The 23109-nt window shown below is 41.7% G+C and overlaps 1 protein-coding gene across 2 annotated transcripts in view; it reads right to left on the bottom strand.

Annotated features, from left to right (window-relative positions):
* Positions 1-631: 631 nt before the first annotated feature.
* TRPC7 (transient receptor potential cation channel subfamily C member 7) overlaps positions 632-23109 on the bottom strand; it is a 68808-nt gene continuing 46330 nt past the window's right edge. Inside the window, exons 5-12 of one of the 2 annotated variants that reach the window (XM_086758811.1) lie at positions 21081-21314; positions 19046-19310; positions 12653-12848; positions 9857-10078; positions 6802-6882; positions 2897-2950; positions 1508-1583; positions 632-774 (exon numbers count right to left, since the gene is read on the bottom strand). In XM_086758811.1, coding sequence (XP_086614937.1) covers positions 632-774; positions 1508-1583; positions 2897-2950; positions 6802-6882; positions 9857-10078; positions 12653-12848; positions 19046-19310; positions 21081-21314 — 1271 coding nt within the window. The remainder of the gene's footprint in view (positions 775-1507; positions 1584-2896; positions 2951-6801; positions 6883-9856; positions 10079-12652; positions 12849-19045; positions 19311-21080; positions 21315-23109) is intronic. The other variant, XM_086758812.1, reaches the window with a different exon arrangement.

Below are 23109 nucleotides of genomic sequence, written 5' to 3'. Positions count from 1 at the left end.
AGGATGCTTTACCCAACAAGCTTGGTCCATTTTTTCCAATGCTGTCATGCAGTCTAAAAGGTAGATGACCTCTACCTGCCATACTTTGCCTTGATCATTTCAGCAGATGATTTCTCATTTGCTTATTAACTCATTAACCACAGTGCTGTTCAAAGTTATCTTCATGGATGCTCGTGTAAACATAAAAGGAGAGTACACACCCAAGGATAAGAATTTCTAAAATTTTTCAAGAAATATGTTTGGCACGTTTTGCCTTCAGACTTCACCAGACTCTGATCAGTACGGTCTCAGTTACTATAAAGGAGCTCAGTTGCATTGTCTTCACTGCAGTCAGATGGGTGAAGATCTCACTTTTTTGCCTTTAACTTGAGGTTGCCTTCTCTACGGTGCATCTATTTCTGATGTCAAAGGGCGTATATTTTTACCAGTAAGTCACTTTTGTATCACAAAAGATTTAACTGGTAACTCATCAAGCACAGGAGTAATGCAAAGTGCTCCTACCAATAATTGCTAGTTAGCAAAAGTTAAGCGTGTAGTACCCATCTTTTGCAGGGTTTTTGCCCTAGCATCTTAATGCTAGTTGAGACTGAATAACGTTTAGAAAAACAGTCGCCTTTCTCTGTGTTCATCATCAAATGTCCTTATTTAAGTTCTTCCCAAATTTCTCGCTCAGCTGCTGTATTAGTCTGGCCAGCTCGCCAGTAGCTTGTGACTTTTCCTCTAAGAGTTCATAGCGGAGACTAGAAATATCTTGCTTGATCTCTTTAAGTTCTCCTAAAAGGAGGAAAACGTTTTTGTTAGCAATATTGAACCAAATACATAATTACTATGGTTTTAAGACCTGAGAAAACATTAATTTCAGTGTCTTTGGTCATGAATATGTGTGGAGCTCCATATGATATCCCTGCATTTATGCACTTAATGTTTGGCTTAAAAGAAATAACCTGTACTTGCAGTAATGGTACTGACAGCAATAGCAAGAACGTATGGCAAGCTCATCTGTTTTCTTAAGTCTATTATCTCTCCACATATTGATTTCCACATATACGGGGCATTTGCAGAAGGGTAGCAGTTAAGAGGTGTTAGAAGGAAGTTATTTTCCATCTGCCTATAAATCTTATATGACACCATGGCCGTATAAATCCTTATCCAGTTCGAAAAAAATGTCCTTGGGACAGGCATGGGCAGTACAGTCATAAATTGCTTTACTTAGACTCCAAGACAAGGTCAGGTGCTGGCAATATCATGGGTGCTGTAAAGCAAGGAGAGGTAGAACTATAGGGCAGGGCAGGATTGTGTAAAGACAGATCCTGTGATATATGTGTTCTGCTAAGGAAAATTAAGATGTGTAAAGGTGGCTCAGAGTCACCACTGCTCACCTTAGTGTGAGCATGAGCGTGCCCTCGCTCTGCAAAGGATGTTATCTAAGCTCAACCCTCTTACTGGCCATATCAATAGCAGTAACATTCCATGCTTTAATCTGTGTCAATTATAAAAATCCACTTGCCTTCATTGACCTCATCATTTTCTCGATCAACCTGAGCCTTCAGCACATACCGCTTAATCAGACGTTTCATTATTTTCTGAAAAGAGAACAGAAACACTTATCTTAACATGCGCTTATCCACACTGACTTAATTCTAGGGTCTTTATGAGCAATTGAAACACCTGATTTCACTGTGGATAAAACCTGGCTTCAGATGATGCAAAGAGAGACTTTTTATTGGTTTCCCATTTGTTTTATACTTTATACCATTAACTTTTTGTGCTACAGTACTTGATTGATAGTGAACCCACATGTGAGGCACTTTGAGGCGTTTTGTGGGATGCACATGAATGTAAACTATGTTCCACAACAGAAAAAAAACATGGATGATCCAATAGCAAGCTAAGAAATGGGATCTAGAGCCTTCCTTTAACACTTTGCTGTTTGATGTATCAATAACAAATACTTTACAGGAAGAAAGAGGTGGTTAATTAATGATGTTAGCAAATTCCATCATGGTGATGAACTAAACATCTGACCTGAGGTTAACAGGAAGACTCTGTTTGCCTTGCAGTTGGAGTTTTATGAGAGAAAATAATGTCAGTAAAGGACAGAGACAATAGAGTTTGAACAGAAGTGGAGAGCTTGGCTTAAGTGAGAGAAGTTTCTTAGAGAAAGAGCAGATTTTAAGGGACAAGCACAGGGAAAAAAATAGAGCCATATAGATTAATAAAATGGGAGATGATTGTTAGTAAGGAACAGCACATATGGATTTGGTAGAAGATGCTATGGATACGAGCTTGCAATGTGATATTGTTCCAAAAATGTGTATTTATCTAGAAGGAAAGTAAACTTTGGCAGTCTTGGGCTACACACTGGGTTACAGCTGGAAGCCTGCGTCATTGCCAGTTCTTCACTAGAGAAAAGATTCTCATCAATGAGAAAAAAAAATCTCAACTATGATAAGCATAAAAAGGATTGCTCTGTCAGAGACAATGATTTAAGTGCATCCTCTGCAAACAGAGTAGAGCTCAGTGAGCGTCCAAGAACAGACACACAAATGTCTTTCATTGACCAGATGGCCACTGTTAAGGGAAAAGCCTCTCCCAGCATGAATTCACTTATTCACGGAGCAATCACATGTCGCTGCTTTGGATATCACTGAAAAATGCTGCAAAGAGTGTGAAACACGAATTAAGAAATCAGTACACATGTCCTTTTTTCTTAGCAGCTAAATATGGGTTATAGCAGTGCAAAAGGCATCTGAACATCAAAGAAGGGTCCAGTCATTTGTATATATGTCATGCAGTCATGGAATATGTGATGTCTAAGACTGTCCTTGTATCACAGAGGCATCTGGCTAACCAGGTGAGTCATTAAGGCAACAGAGATGAGGCACAGTGCACGTACGGTGTGTTGAAGATGGCCAAGGTAGCAGAATCCAGAGGGAAGTAGGGTTGTCACCTGAGAAAACATAAATGGAGTAATGTTTGGGGAAAGTAGGGAAATCCTGGATCCAAAAAGAAATTGTTTTTTTTCAGAACAGATGGCAGAGGAAATTTAGACTAAAACAAGGAATCAGCAGAGTGAATGCTCTTATAATCTGGAAAAATATGATCATAGAATCATAGAATGGTTAGAGTTGGAAGGGACCTTCAAAGGTCATCCAGTCCAACCCCCCCTGCAAGAAGCAGAGACATCCCCAACTAGATCAGGTTGCTCAGAGCCTCATCCAGCCTGGCCTTGAACATTTCCAGGGATGGGGCTTCCATGACCTCTCTGGGCAACCTGTTCCAGTGTTCTACAACTCGCATTGTAAAAAATTTTTTCCTAATATCCAATCTAAATCTACCCCCCTCTATTTTAAAACCATTACCCCTCGTCCTATCACAACAGGCCCTACTGAACAGCCTCTCCCCATCTTTCTTGTAGGCCCCCTTGAGGTACTGGAAGACCGCTATCAGGTCTCCCCGGAGCCTCCTCTTCTCCAGGCTGAACAGCCCCAACTCTCTCAGCCTGTCCTCATAGGAAAGGTGCTCCAGCCCTCTTATCATCTTCGTGGCCCTCCTCTGGACCTTCTCCAACTGGTCCATGTCCTTCTTGTGTTGGGGGCTCCAGAACTGGACACAGTACTCCAGGTGGGGTCTCACCAGGGCAGAGTAGAGGGGGAGAATCACCTCCCTCGACCTGCTGGCCACGCTTCTCTTGATGCAGCCCAGGATGCGGTTGGCCTTCTGGGCTGCAAGGGCGCATTGCCGGCTCATGTTGAGCTTCTCGTCCACCAGCACTCCCAAGTCCTTCTCCTCAGGGCTGCTCTCGATCCAAGTGTTATGTTATGATAACATAACACTTGTCTAATCCAGTTCCCATATAGTTTGTATTTTGATGGACACTGCTCAAATACTATCCTGGATTAACCATCATGTGGTGTAGAATTCACAAGCTTAAGGCTTCCTAGTCTATCAAACACGTTTTGGTCAGAGTTGTCTAGAGAAATGAAATGTTAAAAATGTGACCGCTTTTTAACAAGAGTCTACTCAGCCACTTAGTAGGTATTTCTGCCAACAGCTTTTAGGAGAGTAATTAATTTTTACCTCAATACTGCACTGTGGCTTCTAAGCCCTGCTTCTCCCCAGTACTGCTCCTTTGAGCTAGGATGAGTGAAACAGCCTCTTGGCAAAATAATCCTGGGTACTGCAGGGAAATGCTGAACAAAGCTGACAGACAGCCTCTTGGTAGTGAATGCTAAACTTGAAACAGTTCAAATACGGCTAATTTCTGTAAAGTACTGTTCCCCCATTCTCTAAAAGTTAATTGAAATTCTTCAGATCTTAGAGAGCCTTTATATCATGCAACACTCAACTACTGAGTGTGAGTCTGAAAATGGTCTTAAGATAATAGGTTCTAGGAACAGGTCAGGCATTTGTGAATTATAACTCTGCACTGAATTTAATAATTTTAATGTATTTATTGGCACTACTTTCAAGCTCTGTATTTGCCATCAGCTATGTGAACATCTTCTATACCTTCGAGCACAGAGGGAAATGGGAAGAAGAGGACAGATACATGGCCAAGGCACTGAAATAGGGCTCATGAAATCTGGGACTCAATTTCTGGTTCAACCATAGGCTTTTTGGGTCTAATAAGTTGTACTGGTCCACAGTTTCTTCTCTTTAATGTGGAGGTCATGATGTCTTCCCACTTCACTCTTTATAGTGTTTTATTGCAGACTTCACTTATATGTGCTGTTGAAGATCACATTGTTACAGGCCTTAACATTGATGTTTAATTCACAGATTTCTTCTTATGCTGTGTTTGAGCACACCGCAGATGTCATTTGGCATGAGTGTGGGAGGTCCCAGGGCAGCACTAATGGGAGGAAATGCTCCGCAACTTCATGTCCCTGGTCAAAATCAGATGCAAGTCAGCAGAGATCAGAGGGGACAGCTACTCATCAGGGCATTGAGTCTCAAACCTGGTGATCTCAAATACACATGGTGTTGGTTAGTCAGTGGAAGAGCTCAAGAGTGAAGCAAGCAAAGGAATTTGATTATTTTGTCACCTCTTTGCTGTTTTGTTTCTCCAAACAGCAGAGAAATATACTTCTGAGCCTTTAAAAATACAGATTAGTCCTTCTGATTCTTTTTTCTCGACAAATCCTTTCCTGAGTTTTGTAGATGAAGTCATTGGCATGACAGACTGTGGTACTGAACTTGGGAAAGGCTTGTGACCTTAGCCCAGCATTTTAGCAACGCCCCATCTTACAGTCACAGCTCAGGAGGTTTTGATAAAGGTATCATTGCCTAGACTAGTTTATTCCCAGATCACAGCAGCTGTGTGTTGACTTGTTCTTCCTACTTTTCAAATTATTGTGTGTTTAGGTTCTCTATAGTTTTGTTATCCCTCAGGAGCACTGTATGTATGTACCCACATGCACTCCAAGTACACAGACTGCAGATACATCACTTGATAAATACCACTAAAGAAAATAGTTCAACAAGGAGCTACTGCTTCAAAGATTTTCCCAGTTGTGGAAGAAAGCTTGCTGGCCAGATTATCAAGCTGTTTTTTGTTCTTTACATTTAGATAATCAAGACTATTACACTCTCCTTATATTATTTGGGCAATTTCTTCCTGCAGCAACTGAAATATTCTAAGATCATTTGAAGACAAGCCTAGTAGGAGCACTATTAAAGCAAAGAAACATGTAGCTATCTTTTTTCCATTTTTTTTTTTCACAGCTGCCTTTGGCTTTTTCAACCTTGGAAATAAGGGTCTAATTTACCACAAATATTAGGCAGTCTCATTTAGAGATAATAGCTACAGGAAGAGAACAAGTCCAGCAGAGGTTGACAGATCTTTCCGTTACTGGTGAGTTTGAATGGATGGGAAAACGTCAGAAATGCTGAAATGCTATTTTGAGTGGGACGCAATCATCTCTTCCCTTTGCCTTTGATAGTATCAAGCCAGCTAACTCCAGATGCCAGAGTGAATGTATCCCATTTCTAACTTAGATTTTCAGACACACCTTCTGTCCTAGCACAAAAGCCTGGACACCTTTTAAAACCAGTAGAAATTTCTTACTGGTCTGCTGTACAGCCTAGGAGCCCATTGTGCTGGACGCTGTACCAGCACAAACCAGACCAATTGTAGAATTCCCATTGCACATTTTAGCCAACTCTTTAATGTTGGTTCCTTCAAATATATTACTTGTTACCAGATTCTTTTTCATTTTGTGTTAAAAAAAAATAAGGAAAAAATCCTGTGGGGCACATTTTCCTTACTGTATTACCTTACTACACGTTTGCACATGTGTATGAACACCCCAGCCAAGACAGAGAGTTGTGTTAGTTCCTGTGATGGCTGGGGTACCCCGTGCCACCGCTGTGACCACAGGTATTTTTGAACCGTACCACATTGCAGGGTTAGGTCGGTAGGACAAGTCACCACCAGAGAAAGCACATGCAAATGTTAACGCCAAGGCTGGAGAGATGACTTTATGTCATGACAAATGAAATGCTGTCAGTGCAAGACTGGATGATTAAAGCTTGAATGATATTTCTTGTATTAAATTAAATACCCTTGAGTGGAATTAATTAGGACGACAAACACCAGCACCACGTGTATTTCCGTGGGTGACAGGGCTGTGTTTGTCTCTGACGTGCCCCAGTCCAGTCCTGAGCCCACGCTAAGCTGCAGCCTGGCACGTCACAGGACGGCATCGACTGGAAGAAAGCAAACATCACCCTTGCAGCTCTTACGAGCTGTTCGCTGACAGATCTCTTCCCTGGCTCTTGCTTTCATGGTGTGATTACCTGATATCTTGTGGGCTTGTTATAAGCGTTCTTCCCAGAAAAATTTTCTGTATTTCGAGTGCTAGAGTGAAAACGAACTTTCTGAAATTATAAAACATCATGTTACAATTAAATCAGTGATAGCTTCTTATATCCAGACAACCTCAAACTAAATAGAGCTTTATAAAAACAGTAGGAAGTGGTTCAATGTATGAGTAGAATAAAAGCCAGCGCATTCAAGTCTATAAAAGTAACTTTTGAAAGACAGAAAAGGGTCACAAACTACAAATTAAAAATAACTGAAAAATGTTTTATTCTAAATTGTCTAGATGAAAACGGTATTCTCATACAAGCTTTAGACAAGAAGGTGTTAAGAGGCACAAAATATGATAATCTTCAATAGATTGGCAATTATCAATTTAGAACTCAATTTAAGAAAGGAAGAAAAATAAATACTTATGTTTAAAGAGTACAGATCAATGTGGTGCAAAAACAAATTCTGAAACAGAATTTATTTTCATTGGTCCTTTTAAAAAAGTAGTGCCATTTTCTACTTTTTAGCTCAACAAAATATGCTTTTTCTTAGACAGAGCAGTATTTTCTATCAGAGTACATTGAAGCTATTTATTTTGTACTCTAGAAGCTTCAAAGATTTCTGAAAACAACACACAATATCTGTAAAATATTTCTTTGACTCTTTTCCACATCTGAACTTTTTGTGCCAGATCTAATGAAAAAAAAATCACTTATTCAGAGGAATCCATTCACACCACAGCCCCAGCGGACCCAGTACATATTGTAGAGCTCTGCACCTCTGTGCAAGTGTACGTACAGGGAAGGTCCTGATTAAGGATTTTTCTTCCCTGACTGGACCAGACATCCTGAGAAATAGGTGTTTTATTTTTTTTAAAATCATTATTGTTTTAAAAGCAGGATGCCGGTAATGGTCGGACTAAAAGTTTGGAGTATTGACGTATTTTTTTTTTTCTCTTACTCATCAAGTGTGCCCTGGTCTTACAAGAGGCTGTTTTGAAGATGATCTATGAACAAAATCAACAGCCAAGCCAGAAATAACTGATACTCTTAATCATTTGTATCAAAGCCATGGAAACTATGAATTTTGCATGAATTCCATGAAAAAGGGCAAGCCAGACACTTTTACTAATGTAGTTTGGAGAAGGAGGGGCTTAGAGAAAATTTTATTACTTTGGTTTATGCTTTGAAGTAGAAATTAAATTTCAAACAAAGTAAGCTTTATGTGGTTACATTCAAATAACATTTTAAAAATATTATCTTTCAAAATTTTGAAATAATTAAAGGACAAGCATTTCTTTTATTTCACTGTTCTAGTGGGTCTTTCAGTAATCAATAGTAGTGCTAAATTAATTTATGGAATAAAATGCCCCCCAAATGCTTGTCTGTCCTGGCAATGCTCACCATGTTGGGTGGTTACATTCATTGATAACATGGAGGAGACCCCGCGGATATATGTCTCCCTTCAATTTAGGCTCTGGCAGAGACTGAATGAGCATCAGACCTCAGCAGTTCTCTCAAATTCATGGGAGCTTGGTCTCATCCAAGGTCATGGGTTTTGCCTGGAGCCAGATGTCTCACTGTGAGTTGTTGTATTGCTCAGCTGCTTGCTCCTTCAAGGAGAGCCAAGAGAGCCAGACAAAGCACAAAAGCAGGCTGCACACTACAAAGGCAAACTCTGCAAAGCCTCCTCCAACCTTCCTTTCCTTCTCCTCAGTCTCTCTGATTATGCCTCTTCCCTTTTGCAAGGTTAAAACTGACGGTAGGCTGCTCATGTCTCAGTTGGAGAGTCCCAACATCACAGCCACAGAGCTGGGCTTTTAAAGCCTGGACCAGTGGGTCTGAGAGCAGGCTGAGGCAATAGCAACATGTCCTAGAAAGGCTGGCCAGTCTGCCAAGGAGCCACATCAGCCTCTCACGCGCCCTGACTGTAAGAAATAAGAGACAACACATTTCAGAAGGCTTTGCTTTTCCCTCAGGAATGGGTTCCCAGTGATGTTCTCTTGTTTCAAACCCAGCCTAAGCTGAGAAAATTAAATAAAGGCCAGGACACCTTTATGCAAAGCTGCCTCCTCGCATCTTTGAATCCACTGAATTTGATGACAGCAACCGAGCAGCAGTGGCTGAGTTCCTGTGAATGTCTTGGGTGTTTTCTTCTCCAGTGTAAAGCAGGTGGACTTGCCTTGCGAGTGGGATTGTGTTTGTTATAAATTTATGTGCCTAGGAACGCTTCATCCCAGTGATGCTCTGCACTGTGTTGCAGATAATGATTTCCGTGGGCAACGTAATTTTCTTTAATTTCTCTGACATTTCCCCATGGAGGAGCAAAGCTAATTCTGTTGGAAAAAAAGTCTGGATGGTAACCATGTTCTTGCATCTCTCTTGCTTTGTCATGCAGACACTCACTAGTGCTGAGGAAAGCATGTGGCTGTGTAGCCAGTATTTCCAAAGCAAATTTCTATTTCAAATGAGAAAAGGGGTGGTGGCTGAGGCAGGATCTACTCATTAGTGGCTACCCATTGCTAGGCGCATAAGTAGAGAGTTTGTTAATTATAGCTTTAGGTATCTCAGAGGTGTTATTAAGCACTGCTTGGAATCTTGTTCCCAAACCTGGAATAGCAGTAAATGTTGTAATGATAGAAAAATTAATTTGGAAATATCTTAAAGGGAAGTGGTCATTTTAAAGAGGCACAAAGGCCTTCTGGGGAGATGAGGAGTCAGACAAGCTGGGATGCTATTTGTGCCTCTGCTTCTGCTCTTGGTCTTTGACTTGGCTTAGTTGGCCTTGGGAAACTCCCTTGTAAAAGTACCTGCTTTTATAAAGGTTGCTCTTTTCCTGGTGTTCAGACAGTGCCCGTATAATGAGGCCACAAGTCTGGGAGGACACTCTAGGTGCAACGACAAACAACTAATACGCAATGATGAGGCTGATTAAGAGGCTGTCCTGTCCCTCATCTACCTGCGTACCATGAAGCCCCCTCCAGAAGGTCCCTGGCACGAATCCTTTCTATAAAGAAAGTAAAAAAATAAAGATGCAACATACCCGTTGTTTGGAATTCAGCATCCCCATCTCAAGATCATTTTCACAGTTTTTGGCCTTAGATTTGCAGAGTTTTATGAGGCACATTTTTATTCTCAGTATGAGATAATAAAATGATTTAGGACTTGGCACTAGATTAAAAGGAGCAGGTAAAGTCCTCCCTTCATCAAAGTAGGACAGCCAGAGCTTGGCACGTGCAAACTTCCACTCCACATCTGCATCCTCCTTGAGAAGGGAAGAGAAAAAAAATAAACAAAAAAGAAAACAACATCCAAATGCATAATTAGTAAACAGGAAGGAATTTAGCTGTGACAAGGAAAAATGTACAGGTAAGATTTAACGAGAGTCAGATTTCTGTTTGCCAAACCAATGCCCCTGCACACAACGTGTCTTTGTAGGCTTCTCTGTGGTGATCTCAAAACAAGGGAAATTTGAACAAAGCTAAAGATAAACAGAAAGTATAAGTCCTCCAAGTACTAGATTATTTCCTGTTTCCTTGGACATCAGAGATTGTCTTTCACTAACAATCTAGTTAATTCTCTTACTGTTCACCTCAGTGAACGAAGGTGAAGTCCATCACTCGGTGCCTGTGAATCTCCTTTATGAAGTGTCAAGATGCGCCAGGATCACTTCCAAGTACAAGAGCAAGGTCAGCACGTACTTAATGGATCTGCTTGGCATTTGTTTAGGACGATGGTCAGGGCCATGTATCGGGACCATTTATCAGGCAAAAGAAAGGATGGGATACAGCTGCTCTGCTGTTTTCATTGTGGTTTGTATGGAAGCCAGCAGCATCAATAGAAGTGTGGGTCTGCCAGCACCTCATACTCGTGTACATCTGTGTTCTGCTGAAATTAATAACCTCTGATTACCCCATACCTCTGAAACCCAGTCAAGACTGGCATAACACAACTGAGATTAACTCCATCACAGTTACAGCAGTATGTCTTCGCCAGTGGAGCCGCATTCACTTCCGCCTTTGGTCTTCTCATTTTGGCGTTGCACCTCACAGAAGCTTTAAGCTGAATTACAGTGGAAATCACTTGTAAACTGTTTTAATGAGTTTCCATTAAGCAGTTAAGAAGCTACTAGTGGAAGTAGCTCTGATTTCTGGCTGCAAAAGGAGTTTTTTTTTCCATAAATGCAAAGTTGGCAGGAAGGACTAATACTTGAAGAAAAACAGAAGTAGCTGAAGAGACATGTTCAACAGAAAGTATAAGAATATGGTCTTGTCATTCCAGCATGTCCCCACAGACCACAATGGAATTAAATTCCTAAGTAATGACCATTCTTTGTCCTTACGGACATTGCTGTCATCAGATAAATGCATTGGCACAAGGGACTTTCTCTGCTGTCAGAAGGATGACTCCATCTTTAATCTCCCTGCTATTGAGGGTTGAAAGGAACTGGTACGAGTTTGACTTGCTTTCCCGAGTCGTCAAGTAGGAGGATCTGGGCCCAGCTGGTTCACATTTATTTCACTTGCTGATTGTTATAAGTAGTCTTTAACAAAGTTTTGAAAATTTCCAAGCAATCAAGAAGGATGATAAAGCATTTTTTCCAGGAAAATGGTAATCACAAAGTTTAGAGTAGAAAGTTAATACAGAACACCTTTTCAGGTATTTTTAGAGATTTTTCTTCAGAAACTTTCAAGAGCATCTCTACCTACTACAATAAACTAGAAAACACAGCAAAAGGCTGAGACCCGTTCAGAAGTACATCTTGTTTCAGTAGAAGAGGATTCAGGAAGATGCTTGATCTTAAGTGATTAGAAATCTTTGGGGAAATGACTCTGCCTTCTGCTTGCAGGAAAGCTGCTGGGGCAGAGAACGTATGTAAGGTCTCTCTGACATTTAGACTTAGTTACAGCACGCACAAGATGGAGTTATATTTGCACTACAGTAGCAGGATGAATCAGACATTACAGTGAAAAAATATTTTCAGCTCTGGCCTTTTGCAGTGTCAGGTTCTGAGGGGAGATTAGAACAAATAATTACTACAAACCCAACTACAGAAACTTGGCATTTAACAAACCAGAAGAAAGAGGTGACTCAGCATTAACATTATCCAATTTTTTTTTTTCTGCCTTTATTTGTGTTAGTAGGGAGTTGTTTATGGCCAAAGCATTTAGCAAATGCCATCTGCTGACAGCAATACCACTGAACGAGGTTGGGTAAATCCTGCAAACGCCCTTCTGCAGAAGCCCATTCGTACTCCTTGAGAGCCACCTTCATAGCCCTTTAAAGTTGCTTTTTGTGAATGTTCATGCAGTTATGTTTTTTAGACACTCTTCAGAAAAATGTGTATGAAGGTTGTATGCCTGGTAGTTGGAAAATATGGAATTTTTAAATATGCATACATGAGTTTTAGGCCTTATGGGCTTAGGCCTTTAACCAGAAGAGAACAGGGCAAAAAGCCAGATGAAAGATTATTCGATCTGTTATAAGCAAACAATGCAGTTAAGGTCACACACATGGATCAATTAACATAAACAACACAGAGAGTAATAATATCACAAAATACTTTCATTAAATACATGTAAAGGAAATTGGGTTTACTCACAGATGGTCATTAAAAACAAGGAAGCTGAAGTTGTTCTAGAAATGATTAATTTTAATTATTAATTCAATCGTAATTTGAGGACAGACACAGCCTTAACTCTTTCACAGTGTAAGATTTGTGTTTCAACAGCACTCTAATCTTACACACAGAATAAGCTACAGCTTCCTTGTTTTTTTAACATTTCCATTATCAGTGATAATTAAGTGCATCGAGTTTTAATCTGGTTTCTTATCTTACCTCAATTTCCTGATAGGAATTGTTGATCATGGCTATTAGCATGTTAAGCAGCACCACCACCATAGTCACGTTATATACTCCATAGAGTACATATCCAATATTCTCAATGAATTTATGGTCGTACTTCAGCACCACAGATATCACTTCAGATAAGCCAAATATTGACCAGAATAAGGTTTTAAAACTTTCTTCTACCCTGAAAATAAAGCAAACAATACTTTATAGAGCTGACGTCAGGTTAGCCAGGCCAAATGCTAACAATGAAAGTGGTAATCCACCAATATAAATACGACGCCTTGACACAGTCATTGTAAGCCATTATCCATCACCCAGGGATGTGCTAAATCATATTTCCTGATTTGATAAAGAAAAAGGATTTCTGATTAATACTATAAATTAATACTATAAAATTACCGTGTCCCCTTATTTGCTCCATCTGTTCCTCTCAGGTGTATTATTTGTCAGTTGGATTTTGTGTCTTTATTAAGGATTTCTTCATGGGCAACTTGCAGTTTGAAAATTTTTGTGTAGGGTGTTTTACTTCTACTCACTCACCCTTTTCTCATGCAGAGGAGACGGGCAGATATTATCCGGGGAAGGGAAGAACGAACTTAGTTTGACCTTCTTACATGCAGTTTCCAGGCCGGAAGAGAGGCATTACTTTTTACCCAGGAGAAGTGACTGAAAAGTTCTGATTTGTGGCATTAATATAAAGAGCACAGATAACAAACATAGCCAGACCATAGCCTGATTTTCTTCCCATCCTGCTTTGGGACTGCAAACAAGTCAGACACCCAAGCACTTGTAGCAAAAATCTGAAATTAAGGAGTGGTAGAAGGTGTTGCAGAGAGGCATTCTGATCTGATTATTACCCTTGCTTGAAAGTAGAAAGGAACCAGAGGAAAATAAAAGAAAGATAGGAAGGAAAGAGGGGAATAAACCACCGACAAGGAGCAGTGGGACTGGAAAGGGTGTGGCTGGATTGACAAGTCAAAAGGAAAGTTGAATTCCGAGGAGTCAAAGGCAGAAGGGGAGCTGCCACAGCTGAAGAGGAAGGAAGGAAGGAGGAGGAGGTATGCTGGTGTATTTTGGAAGCAGTTTGCTTAATTTTTAATTTAGAAGCAATTTTGCCTTCACTGAACAATCTTTAGTATGTTAATAGCTAATTACCTCCCCTCTCCCTCTGCCTGCCAGGAGGTAAACGTCTCCTAAGAAAACAATGCCATTGAGAAATTATTTTGATGAAATATTTACTACAGTAGCAGGCTAATCCTGCTAAGTCTGTTTATAAAAACAGATTACAGACACAAACTATGACATATCCTAAGGGAACAATAAGCTTTTCATCAACTTCAGTATCAATTACACCATGCATAAAAGCAAGAGAAATTAATTTCAACTCTTTGAAAGGCTAGTGCGGAGCATTGGGCAATCCCTTTCTGCCACAGCAAATTGGTATTTATCTCCCACAACTGATGGCATTCCATACTCCATTTACAGGTAGTAGTAAGACTGTAGTAAATACTTAGGCTTTATTCTCAACCAGTATAATTGCATTGACCTGTGGGAAGTAACCCTGAGCGGTGTTTCAAAGAGTTAAAGCGTGGCTTTCCCATCGGTCTCCATGATGCTCAGAGTCACTGCTACCATGTTCACTGCTGCTTTGCATGAGGCTGGGACACCATGCACTTGTGGGATGAGCTGTGACTGTGCTGCAAACAAGTCCCATCACTTTTCTGCTTGCTGGACATCTCTCCTGCTGCTCTTGTCTCCTGCCCTCATCTGCAGCAGAGGGTAGCTGGCATTAATGTATCAGGTACCCTTCACTTTTATGGCAGCAATCTGGCCAGTGCTTATTCAGTAAATGTTGTACTTTCCGGTTAAAGAACACATATAACACCAAAAATCTCTGTCTTTGAAACCTGGGACCTAAGTCACTTATCAAACTAATAAAAACCATAACCCCCAGCCTTGATCCCTGCTGCACCCTGCTATTAACCTTCCTTTTTTAATTTGGAAATGTTCCCTTAGTTTTCCACCCTGCCAGCAGATTTTAATACAACATGTCAAGTCTGCTCCTTTTCCACAGCTTAAGCATTAACCTTTGCTCTGGAGCAGTGCCAGATTCTCCTGGAAAAGTTAATTAAGGACTGTGAGTGGCCCTGAGCACTGGACAGGACACCGGGCTCCAGTAGTCCTTATTGCCAGTGTCAGGTAAGGGACCAGTGCCGATGGTCGTGGGACTGGGAAGGTGCTGTGGGAGGTGGACCTGACCCGTAACACCCCGAAAACGGTGCTTAGCAATGCCTCCAGGCAGACACAGATCTCCGTTTTGTAGGGGAAATATTTCTAAGGAGACCTCGTACCAGACCAGCCCTGGCTGGATGGCTCTGTCTCTCCCCCTTTCCAGTCACTGCTAAATTGCACGAGATTTGGCACAGGTCACAGGGAACAGCTGTTTCTTTTTTTTTGAGAACACCTCCCTAAAACCCCAGATGAGGATGTTTGGAGCCAAGTTCTCAAAGATTGCAAGATGGTGATTTGTCTTATCATTGCCAGCTAAGCAATTTACCCCCTTCCTGCAAGGTCAGCAGGTGTTTTATCCTTCTCAAAGGCAGACAGATGAAGGAACGAAGGAAGTCAGGAGCCCTGACAGCTCCTGGCAGCAGGAGGATCTGGCAGCGGCAGATTGACTGATGCTTCTTGTGGAGATGGGTACCTGCAAGCTCTCTCTACTGTGGTAGAGCCGACTGGTGAAGCAAGGAGAGAGCAGAGGTTTTGTTTGTGGTTTTTTTTTTTTGGTGTTTGTTTCAATACACATAGTCCTGTGAAAGTTAAACAAAGTTTTTGCATCAAGGAAGAAAACAGACCACAGGCAATCATCTAGTTGTAGATTTTCCTTGCTTTTGTAAATAGCAGTGTGTTGTCCATTAAAAAACATCACGGCAAGGCTTTGATATCGTGTCAGTCCTGTGTTCTCCTCTTTAGGAAAGCTCAAGGCATCTTTTCAGATCGAATTATGTCCTTAAATTGATTGGTTGAGGTTTAACACTGTCAAAAATCTATGCAGTCAAGATAATCTGCAAAAATACCACATTTTGACAAAGTAAAAAGTGAAGGAGAAAGCCTTCAAGCCTCGAAGCAGCATTGGCACTGAACAGTGAGTCACATTTCCCTTTGGGGCGACAGAGACAGAAAACCTCGCGTTGTAGCCTTCAGCCTGATTTGTGATGCGGAAAGCAAGACGAACGCAATCAGTCTTGCCTCCATTTTGAGTTTGTTTGTGTAGCATGGTCTTAATTACAGGCTGTTTTGAGAGCTGTGTTCTGTACACAGCATATAATAAAACAGATAAACATAGCTGGAGTCGGTGGCAACAGTCCTGAAAATGGTCTACTTTTCAGCACTTAAAAATCTTTTAAAAATTTTGAAAGTATACCACTGTTAGCTAAATAATCTCTGTATTCAACTGTGTGACAAAGTCCACTGCATCTTTGCTTCTGTTGCATCTAGAACATCACAATGGAAGAAACGGCAGAAACTTTGCGTGGTAACTCGGTTCAGAGGCCACTGGGGTGCCATGTGCTTGCTCTGTAGATGGCAACACAAGCAAAAGTGAGCACGCGATCTCAAAAGTGCGACAGCAAGGGAAGGTGAAAGCTAAGTTACACCAAACATTCACTGGTTATTGTCATTAGAAGCAGGCAATTCCCTCTGAGTGTTATCTGGACAAATGTACACTCTTCTTTCTGCCTACATAGATTCCTGGGAAGCTGTGTTTTTCTCGAGTGTGTAACTCACAGGTACTTCAGTGCGTAGCTCTTTGTAATGTTTCTCACTGAAGCTCTCCAGTGAGCCGTCAATTCAATGCCCTTTGAAACTGGCCACAAAAAATCTAATGGGTCTTTTTCTGTCATCACTAGCCAAGTGATCTCTGAGAATTACATCCTATAGCCAAATAGTCACATTACTGAGTAGAAGACTTGCTTTCTGTAAAATATCACCCATCCTCATTAGATGCCCACCAGGAAGTGCATTCAGTGATGTCACTGAAGTCACAGAACTGTTACGAGGGCACTAAAGTTAGAGTTACTCTTTGCTGCAGTGAATTTTGCTAACAGTGGAGTTACTTATTCAGCTATAACACTGAAATCTTCCTTCTTTTCATGAGTAAGTTAATAGCAGCAGGAGCCCATCACGTTCAGCAAGTCCCACAGGCAGCTCATGAAAAACAGAGAAGGAAACGTTGCTGCCCATCTGCCAAAATAACCTTGCCGTTAGCTTATTAATATTGTTTGAGACTGTATACCTCAGGGTTTCCAGCTTGTTGAATAAGATGTCTGAGAAAGATTTTGGGGATGAATGTTAATCTATTCTCTTTGTTTCATATGATGAAAGGGCTCATTTTCACTCATCATCATTTGACACTCCTGTGTGTTTAAATAATCAGGAAAAAAAAAAAAGTAAATCTCTTCGGAATTCTAAAAAAGAAAATTTATACTCATGGAAAATTTGCTTCATAACAACATGAAATCTCTCTAGGATAAGCAGTCACCAGGCTGAAGCTAAGGAGGAAGAGCATTGCCTTTTGACAAGGTTCTCCTCAATCCAAACATCCCTGCGGCATTTAGCAATCTTTACTCCAGTGAGCAGTCATCATTTTAGCAAATGTTTGCTCATTATTGCCATCAAAAGATAGTAACTACAGGAAGATCCACTTAGGTAATGAGCGCTAATGAGAGAGTTGCTGCACTGCATTGCATCAGAGACTGGAATTTGTCAGTGACGGGCTCTAGCGATGCGCCTGGGGCGTGCCATAACTGAGGGTTATTGTGCCACCAGGCAATCAAGGACGGCACCGAGTCCGCTTCTCATTAAGTCTTGTGCTTCAAGGGCATCTCCTTCTCTTCAAATAAGAAGGAAGTCACATCCCACACACTCAATTTTCTTCTACCTTACTACTGAGCACAGATGAATGTAATTGCGTCTAGCCTCATAAATCCTTCCATTAAAATGTATCCTGAGGTTACAGGAGAGGTCCAGAAGGCGTATTTGGCTCAATTAGAGAAAGTAAACGTTGTGTTACAAGACACATGTCACACAAGAAAGTGGTGTGGTAAAACTGGCTTGTGCACATTTGGAAGGAAACAGCAGCTCGCAGGACAGAAATGGTGCTGAAAAGGTCATTTCTCTCAGAGGAGCTACGAGCTAGGCCCCCAGCTCGCCACGTGATGCATCAGAGAAATGACATATCAGATGCCAGCTGCTGTCTGCTCTGCATCTGGTACACACCATGGGCTCAGGTATTACTGGCATGGCGTGGTTGCCTGGAAGTCAGATCACAGCAAGGGGAAAACATTATGCCAAGCTTTCCTCTTCCCTCACAGGTGGGTGTGTGAGTGGGAAAGTCCCCATCGTGTCCCTAAGGCCAGTCAAGGTGGTTTTGTGAGACACAAAGCTGACTGCTACGGTGCTACGCTGGTGCCACATCGCAGTGCAAGGGAGGAAGCTTTCCTGCAGATGCATGGGACGTGTCCCTCAGACACAGCAGGGCACCAGGCTGTCCCCTCCTCTGAAAGCTTCTTCAGGACCTCAGCTGTCCCCCACAGGGTCGGGGCTTGGGTTTCCAGGGTCCCAGAAAAATAAGACTGCATTTTGTGCAACCTCCGAAAGGCTGTAGGCTTTCCCCTTTCAAAAAAAGCCTCAGTCTGAATCTCATTCCAGAAGCATTTGCCAACCTCTTTCTCTTCCCAGCATCCCTGACAAGGTGGAGGCAGGTCATCCAGCATGGCCACCTCCACAGGGCTGTGCGGCCACCCAGAGACGGCTGGCAGGTGAGTGTGGCACAGGCAGACCCTGGCATGATGCTCTGTGCAGTTTTCAGATGGTCTCTGCTGAAAAGTACCCAGCCAGGATTTAAGAAACTGAGCCTAGGAATCCTAGTGTGTTTTGCTTTTTTGAGAGTCACAACTAACAGCTGGTTCTGCAGATGTGCACCTTATGATCACAGCTGTGCTCAGGTGGTATCCTAAAACAGATTTCCCCTGAGCAAAATCCTCCCTTATTTTAAATACATTTTGGCTTGCAGTTTTAAGAACAACAGTCTTGGGTCTAACCTCTTCTCCAGTGGTTCTCTTGACTCATTAAACTGAACATCTCACAAAACATTTTCCTGATCCGTTATTCTGATTTCCAGAAATAAGCATTTCTGAACTACATGCCTCCCTGGACTCCAGCCAGGGCTGGAGGTTGTGGTACGAGTTTCCCTGGCAAAATCTGGATGTGGCTTCCCCACACAGCTGGAATAGAAACTGTCTGAGCAGACCTTGCAGCAGCAACGGACCAGAATGGATTGAGCCCTGCAAGAGCAGCCGCTTTTCCTTAGGTACTCACGTTGTAAATGCAGGGTTGTACTTTGCACCAAGGTAGTAAGAGTAAAGGTTGAACATGCCAATCATGAAGGCCAGGAACACCATGATGAAGATGACCATGAACTTGAAGATATCCTTCACAGTCCTCCCCAAAGAGATCTGCAGGGGGCCGAAGCTTTCGTTGGCTGGAAGAATGTAAGCAATGCGGGAGAAGCTGAGTACCACAGCTATGGCATACAGTCCTTCTGAAATGATCTGAGGGTCCGAGGGAAGCCACTTGTTCCTGGCTAAAACAATACACGTACATTAGATATTAGTAATGAAAAGTGTTACATGGAAGTTATGATGATAAATGACCCCTTTTCAAGACTGAATCTTGGTTTTGGCCAGGAGTTAAAAGAAAAAAAAAGGTTTGGAACAAGTGGTCACTGAAGTCCTCAACATGCTGTACTTATATGGGTATTAGGAATTAGTTGTATTTTTCACATGGTAAAGATGGGAAATGAGCAAGTCACTGGGATTTACCAAAGTCACACAGCAAATAACTGGCATGGCTTTAAACAAATCTGATATTTTCAGTTTCCTAATAGAACGTGAGCTGTGCTGTGCCTTTTCCATGGGAAGCCCTTGAGATGGAGAACCAAAACCATGATGGATTTGGACACATGGCACTGTATCAATATTTGGAAAGGCAGAATTAGGGAGACTGAAATCTCTATCCCTACTGTTAGACAAGAAATTTAGGATTTGTTTCGGTAGAGCAGATATAACCATCAAGGGTATCGTCTTCATGTTATCTTTAAATTAAAATCAATACTTGAAGTGTAGCACTCTACTGTTTTTACTTTTAAAAGCTTCTTGTTGATACCAGATATGCATCATTTATTTAATCTACTGAAAATTTGAACATTTATATTAATATAGCTTGTAAGTGTCCTTCCATCAACTGAGATTCTTGATGAAAATATTGTGACTCAGAGATGAAACATGTAACATCTTTAAGGACACAACAGTAAACTTTGGCATTATTTGCAGCAATCTGAACCAAAGGAAAAGCAGCAGATGGAAGAACTCACAGGATCTGGTTGTGACATTCTGTTTCGGACCCTTTGCACCATGAGCTCACTTTAAATGGGTCAGCAGCAAACCAGAGAGAAGAAATCAGCTCATGGCTGGCCAGTGAGTTTGTGGCTGTGCACCCCGGTGTGGGGTCAGAGCACAGGTCTCTGATGCCGCATGGTCTGCAGGGGATGAAGTTTGTTGCCCCAGATCTTCCCTTCCAGCCCAAGAGAGGAAGATTTGCTACCTTACAACCCGAGGGAGTAAATGGCACTCCTTTCTACCTAGCTTTCTATCTCCTGCCGTTCCGTTGTGAGCGAAATTCCCCATGGATTTTGCTCAGGGTTACATCTAAAGCTTGCAGAGGCACGCAGTGAATCCAGTCCCCACACTGGGGTGCAAAGCTCTATTCAGTTGTGAATATCAAACAAAAACCATTTCAGCCATCAAAAATAATATTGTCAAGGCTATGCTACTGCCTGTGTTTCCACTTGTAGATGATATCGGCTCTCCAAAACCAATTTTTTTTCCTTTGGAGGAGCAGCAGCTTACGGGTGTAATTGGTGTTTGTATTTCCGTTATACAGGTGTTGGATGTAACAGAGGTGCAGAGTGCACCAACAGTTAGAAATGCAGCTCCAGACACTATGTTTGTTCACATATCTCCCTCCCTCGCATTTGGAAAACCAAACAGGTTCATTCATCTGTAATTTAAATTGTATTCTACTCACTCCCAGTTCCTGATTATTTGTTGCTCAAGCTATTTTGTCAGGATGTGATTGACCTGAATGTAACCTTAGCACAAGATCAGAGACTGAATGAGGCTCAGTTCTCAATGCCTTTCTGACTGTTTAGGAAGATGGCTGGAATGTGTAGATCTGAGATAAACAATTTTGTTTAATTAAAACAAATAAATATCGCAAAAATAAAGCTGCTTTCAGCATTGCTACACATTAGCCTACAAGAACAGGAAGCATTAGACAGCAAAAAGCATCTTACCGTAAGTAAAGTAAGCAACTTCAGGGGGAAGGGTGACATTATTGAGGTCATCATCTTGAACGTACTGATCTACGTACTGTTGTGCTTCGGTCGCTTTGAGAAAAGCCATGAATCTGGCCGTGAACGATGCCACGAAGATGGACAGCATCCCAAAGTCCAGCAGGTTCCAGAGATGCACCACGTACTCGCGTGGACCCTCTTCCCAAATCTCCTTGCACTCTGACCATATCATGCCTGCGGAAAGGCCAGAGCACCTTTAACTGGCAAACACAGAAAGGGCTTTTTGTGTTCAGACAGACCCGTTTCCTGGCTAACAGTAGCTACTAAGACTGAAACAAATAACTCTTCAGTTACACTGAATTTCTCAAGAGAATGGTTTGTGTCATTTTTTATTAAAAATTATTGAAAATTTTAAGCTTGTATGATCCTTTGAGCAAATAAGGCAGAAATGTCAAAATTTCAGTATATGAGCCAACGGTAAAGTAGATTTCTGGTTCAGAAATACTGAAGACATTAGAAAATTCCACTGCTGATCTACTTGTAAAAAAATGTAGATTGCCTCTCTTGTCCTAAAAATCTCCTTGCTAAGTTGTGCCACTGAAGGTGGTATCGCTTGCTCAGCTGATGTTTTCCTCCTTCCCTAAAACCATGGGTGGGTCTGTTTTGAGAAAGGAAGCAGACCTTTGCGAGAGAAAATCTGATCCAGGAGTAAATACAGTGTGATTAGAGAAAAAGAAAGACAGAAGTTCTGCCCTAGCAGTGCTTCTCTAAAGTTTTGTATGTTAAATAACAGTGAATTTCTATACATTAAAGTCTGATCCACCACTTTGAAACATCTGAGTTTAGTCTGAATTTAGAATCTTTCTGACAACAGACTTACAGATAAACCTAAATTTCAAACCCAGAAAATTTGTGTATTTTCACATCCATGTTCTGCTGGGGAGTGCTGGGGGGGACAGGTGAATTCAATGGGCAAACTGAAGCCAAGAGCTCAGGTTAAATTCACCAACTTGCCTAACTTTCAATCACAGTAGGACTCCAGAGCCAAAATCTTGCTTTCAAATAGCTAAAATACTGCAATATTTAAGCAACTGATGAATACTTCCTGCACTCTACCCAATTCTGTTTCCATAGCAGCAGCAAAATTCACGTTTAATCACGCAGGAGCAGTGCCTGCCAGTTTCCATGTGGCCCCCTACAACCTTGTCCTTTTGGTGAACTCTTCTTCATTCTCTTTGCTGGAAGCTCTCGTGGTGTGGCATGCTAATGCATTTGCTCAGCTACTTCAGAGACTCCTGGAAGTGTCCCAAGAGGTGCAGTGAAAGGATGGGTTATAGGGAAGAAAACAAGTCAGTGTGAATCTAACCGGAGGCTGGAGCAGTGAAGAACTGCTGCTGTCAGTCCCGGTGCACGGGGAAGGATCTGAGAGAAAAAGGGAAGTGAAGCTATTGATAGCATCGATGGCCAAGGCACCGCTAGCCTGTGACCTCCGCAGTCCTGGAATCTCCAGGCAGACGCTTGGAGCCATACCCTGATGTAGGTTATGTCCCGTATAGATTTATCTTGGGAGAGAGCCTGAAGCCTGCTGAGAGCTGAGCAGAGCCAGAGGAAGGGCAGAGGAGCCTCCCAGCTCTTCTCGAGTCCACAGGTGTTTGGCTGAGTAAAAGCAGGAGCTTCACCCCAGGCTGTCATTCACCACAAGTAAGTTTCAATAATAAATAGCCTAAGGGAGAAGGTGGAAGAATTAGTTTCTCAGGAACTGTCCTGGGGCAAGGGTGAAATATTAAAGAAACATTTCTAGCTAAAAAAAAAAAAAAAATTGTATCCCAAAAGTGACAGATAGGGGATATTAGCCATATGCTTTACACATGCATGTGATATAAAGGTACTAAAGCACTTCAGGAAATATCACAGGCATGGTAACATTGCCGACCAGAGTACTTGTTCACTGATGCCCAGAAATGTCTTTTCTGGTTTAAATATTAACTCTCCCATCCAAATTTATTTCTAATCTTAGTCACTTAATATA

Source organism: Chlamydotis macqueenii, chromosome 14 (assembly GCF_036417535.1).
Source record: "Chlamydotis macqueenii isolate bChlMac1 chromosome 14, bChlMac1.mat, whole genome shotgun sequence".
NCBI lineage: Eukaryota > Metazoa > Chordata > Aves > Otidiformes > Otididae > Chlamydotis > Chlamydotis macqueenii.
Note: the sequence above shows the minus strand (reverse complement) of the source record. Positions and strands in the feature narration are given on the sequence as shown.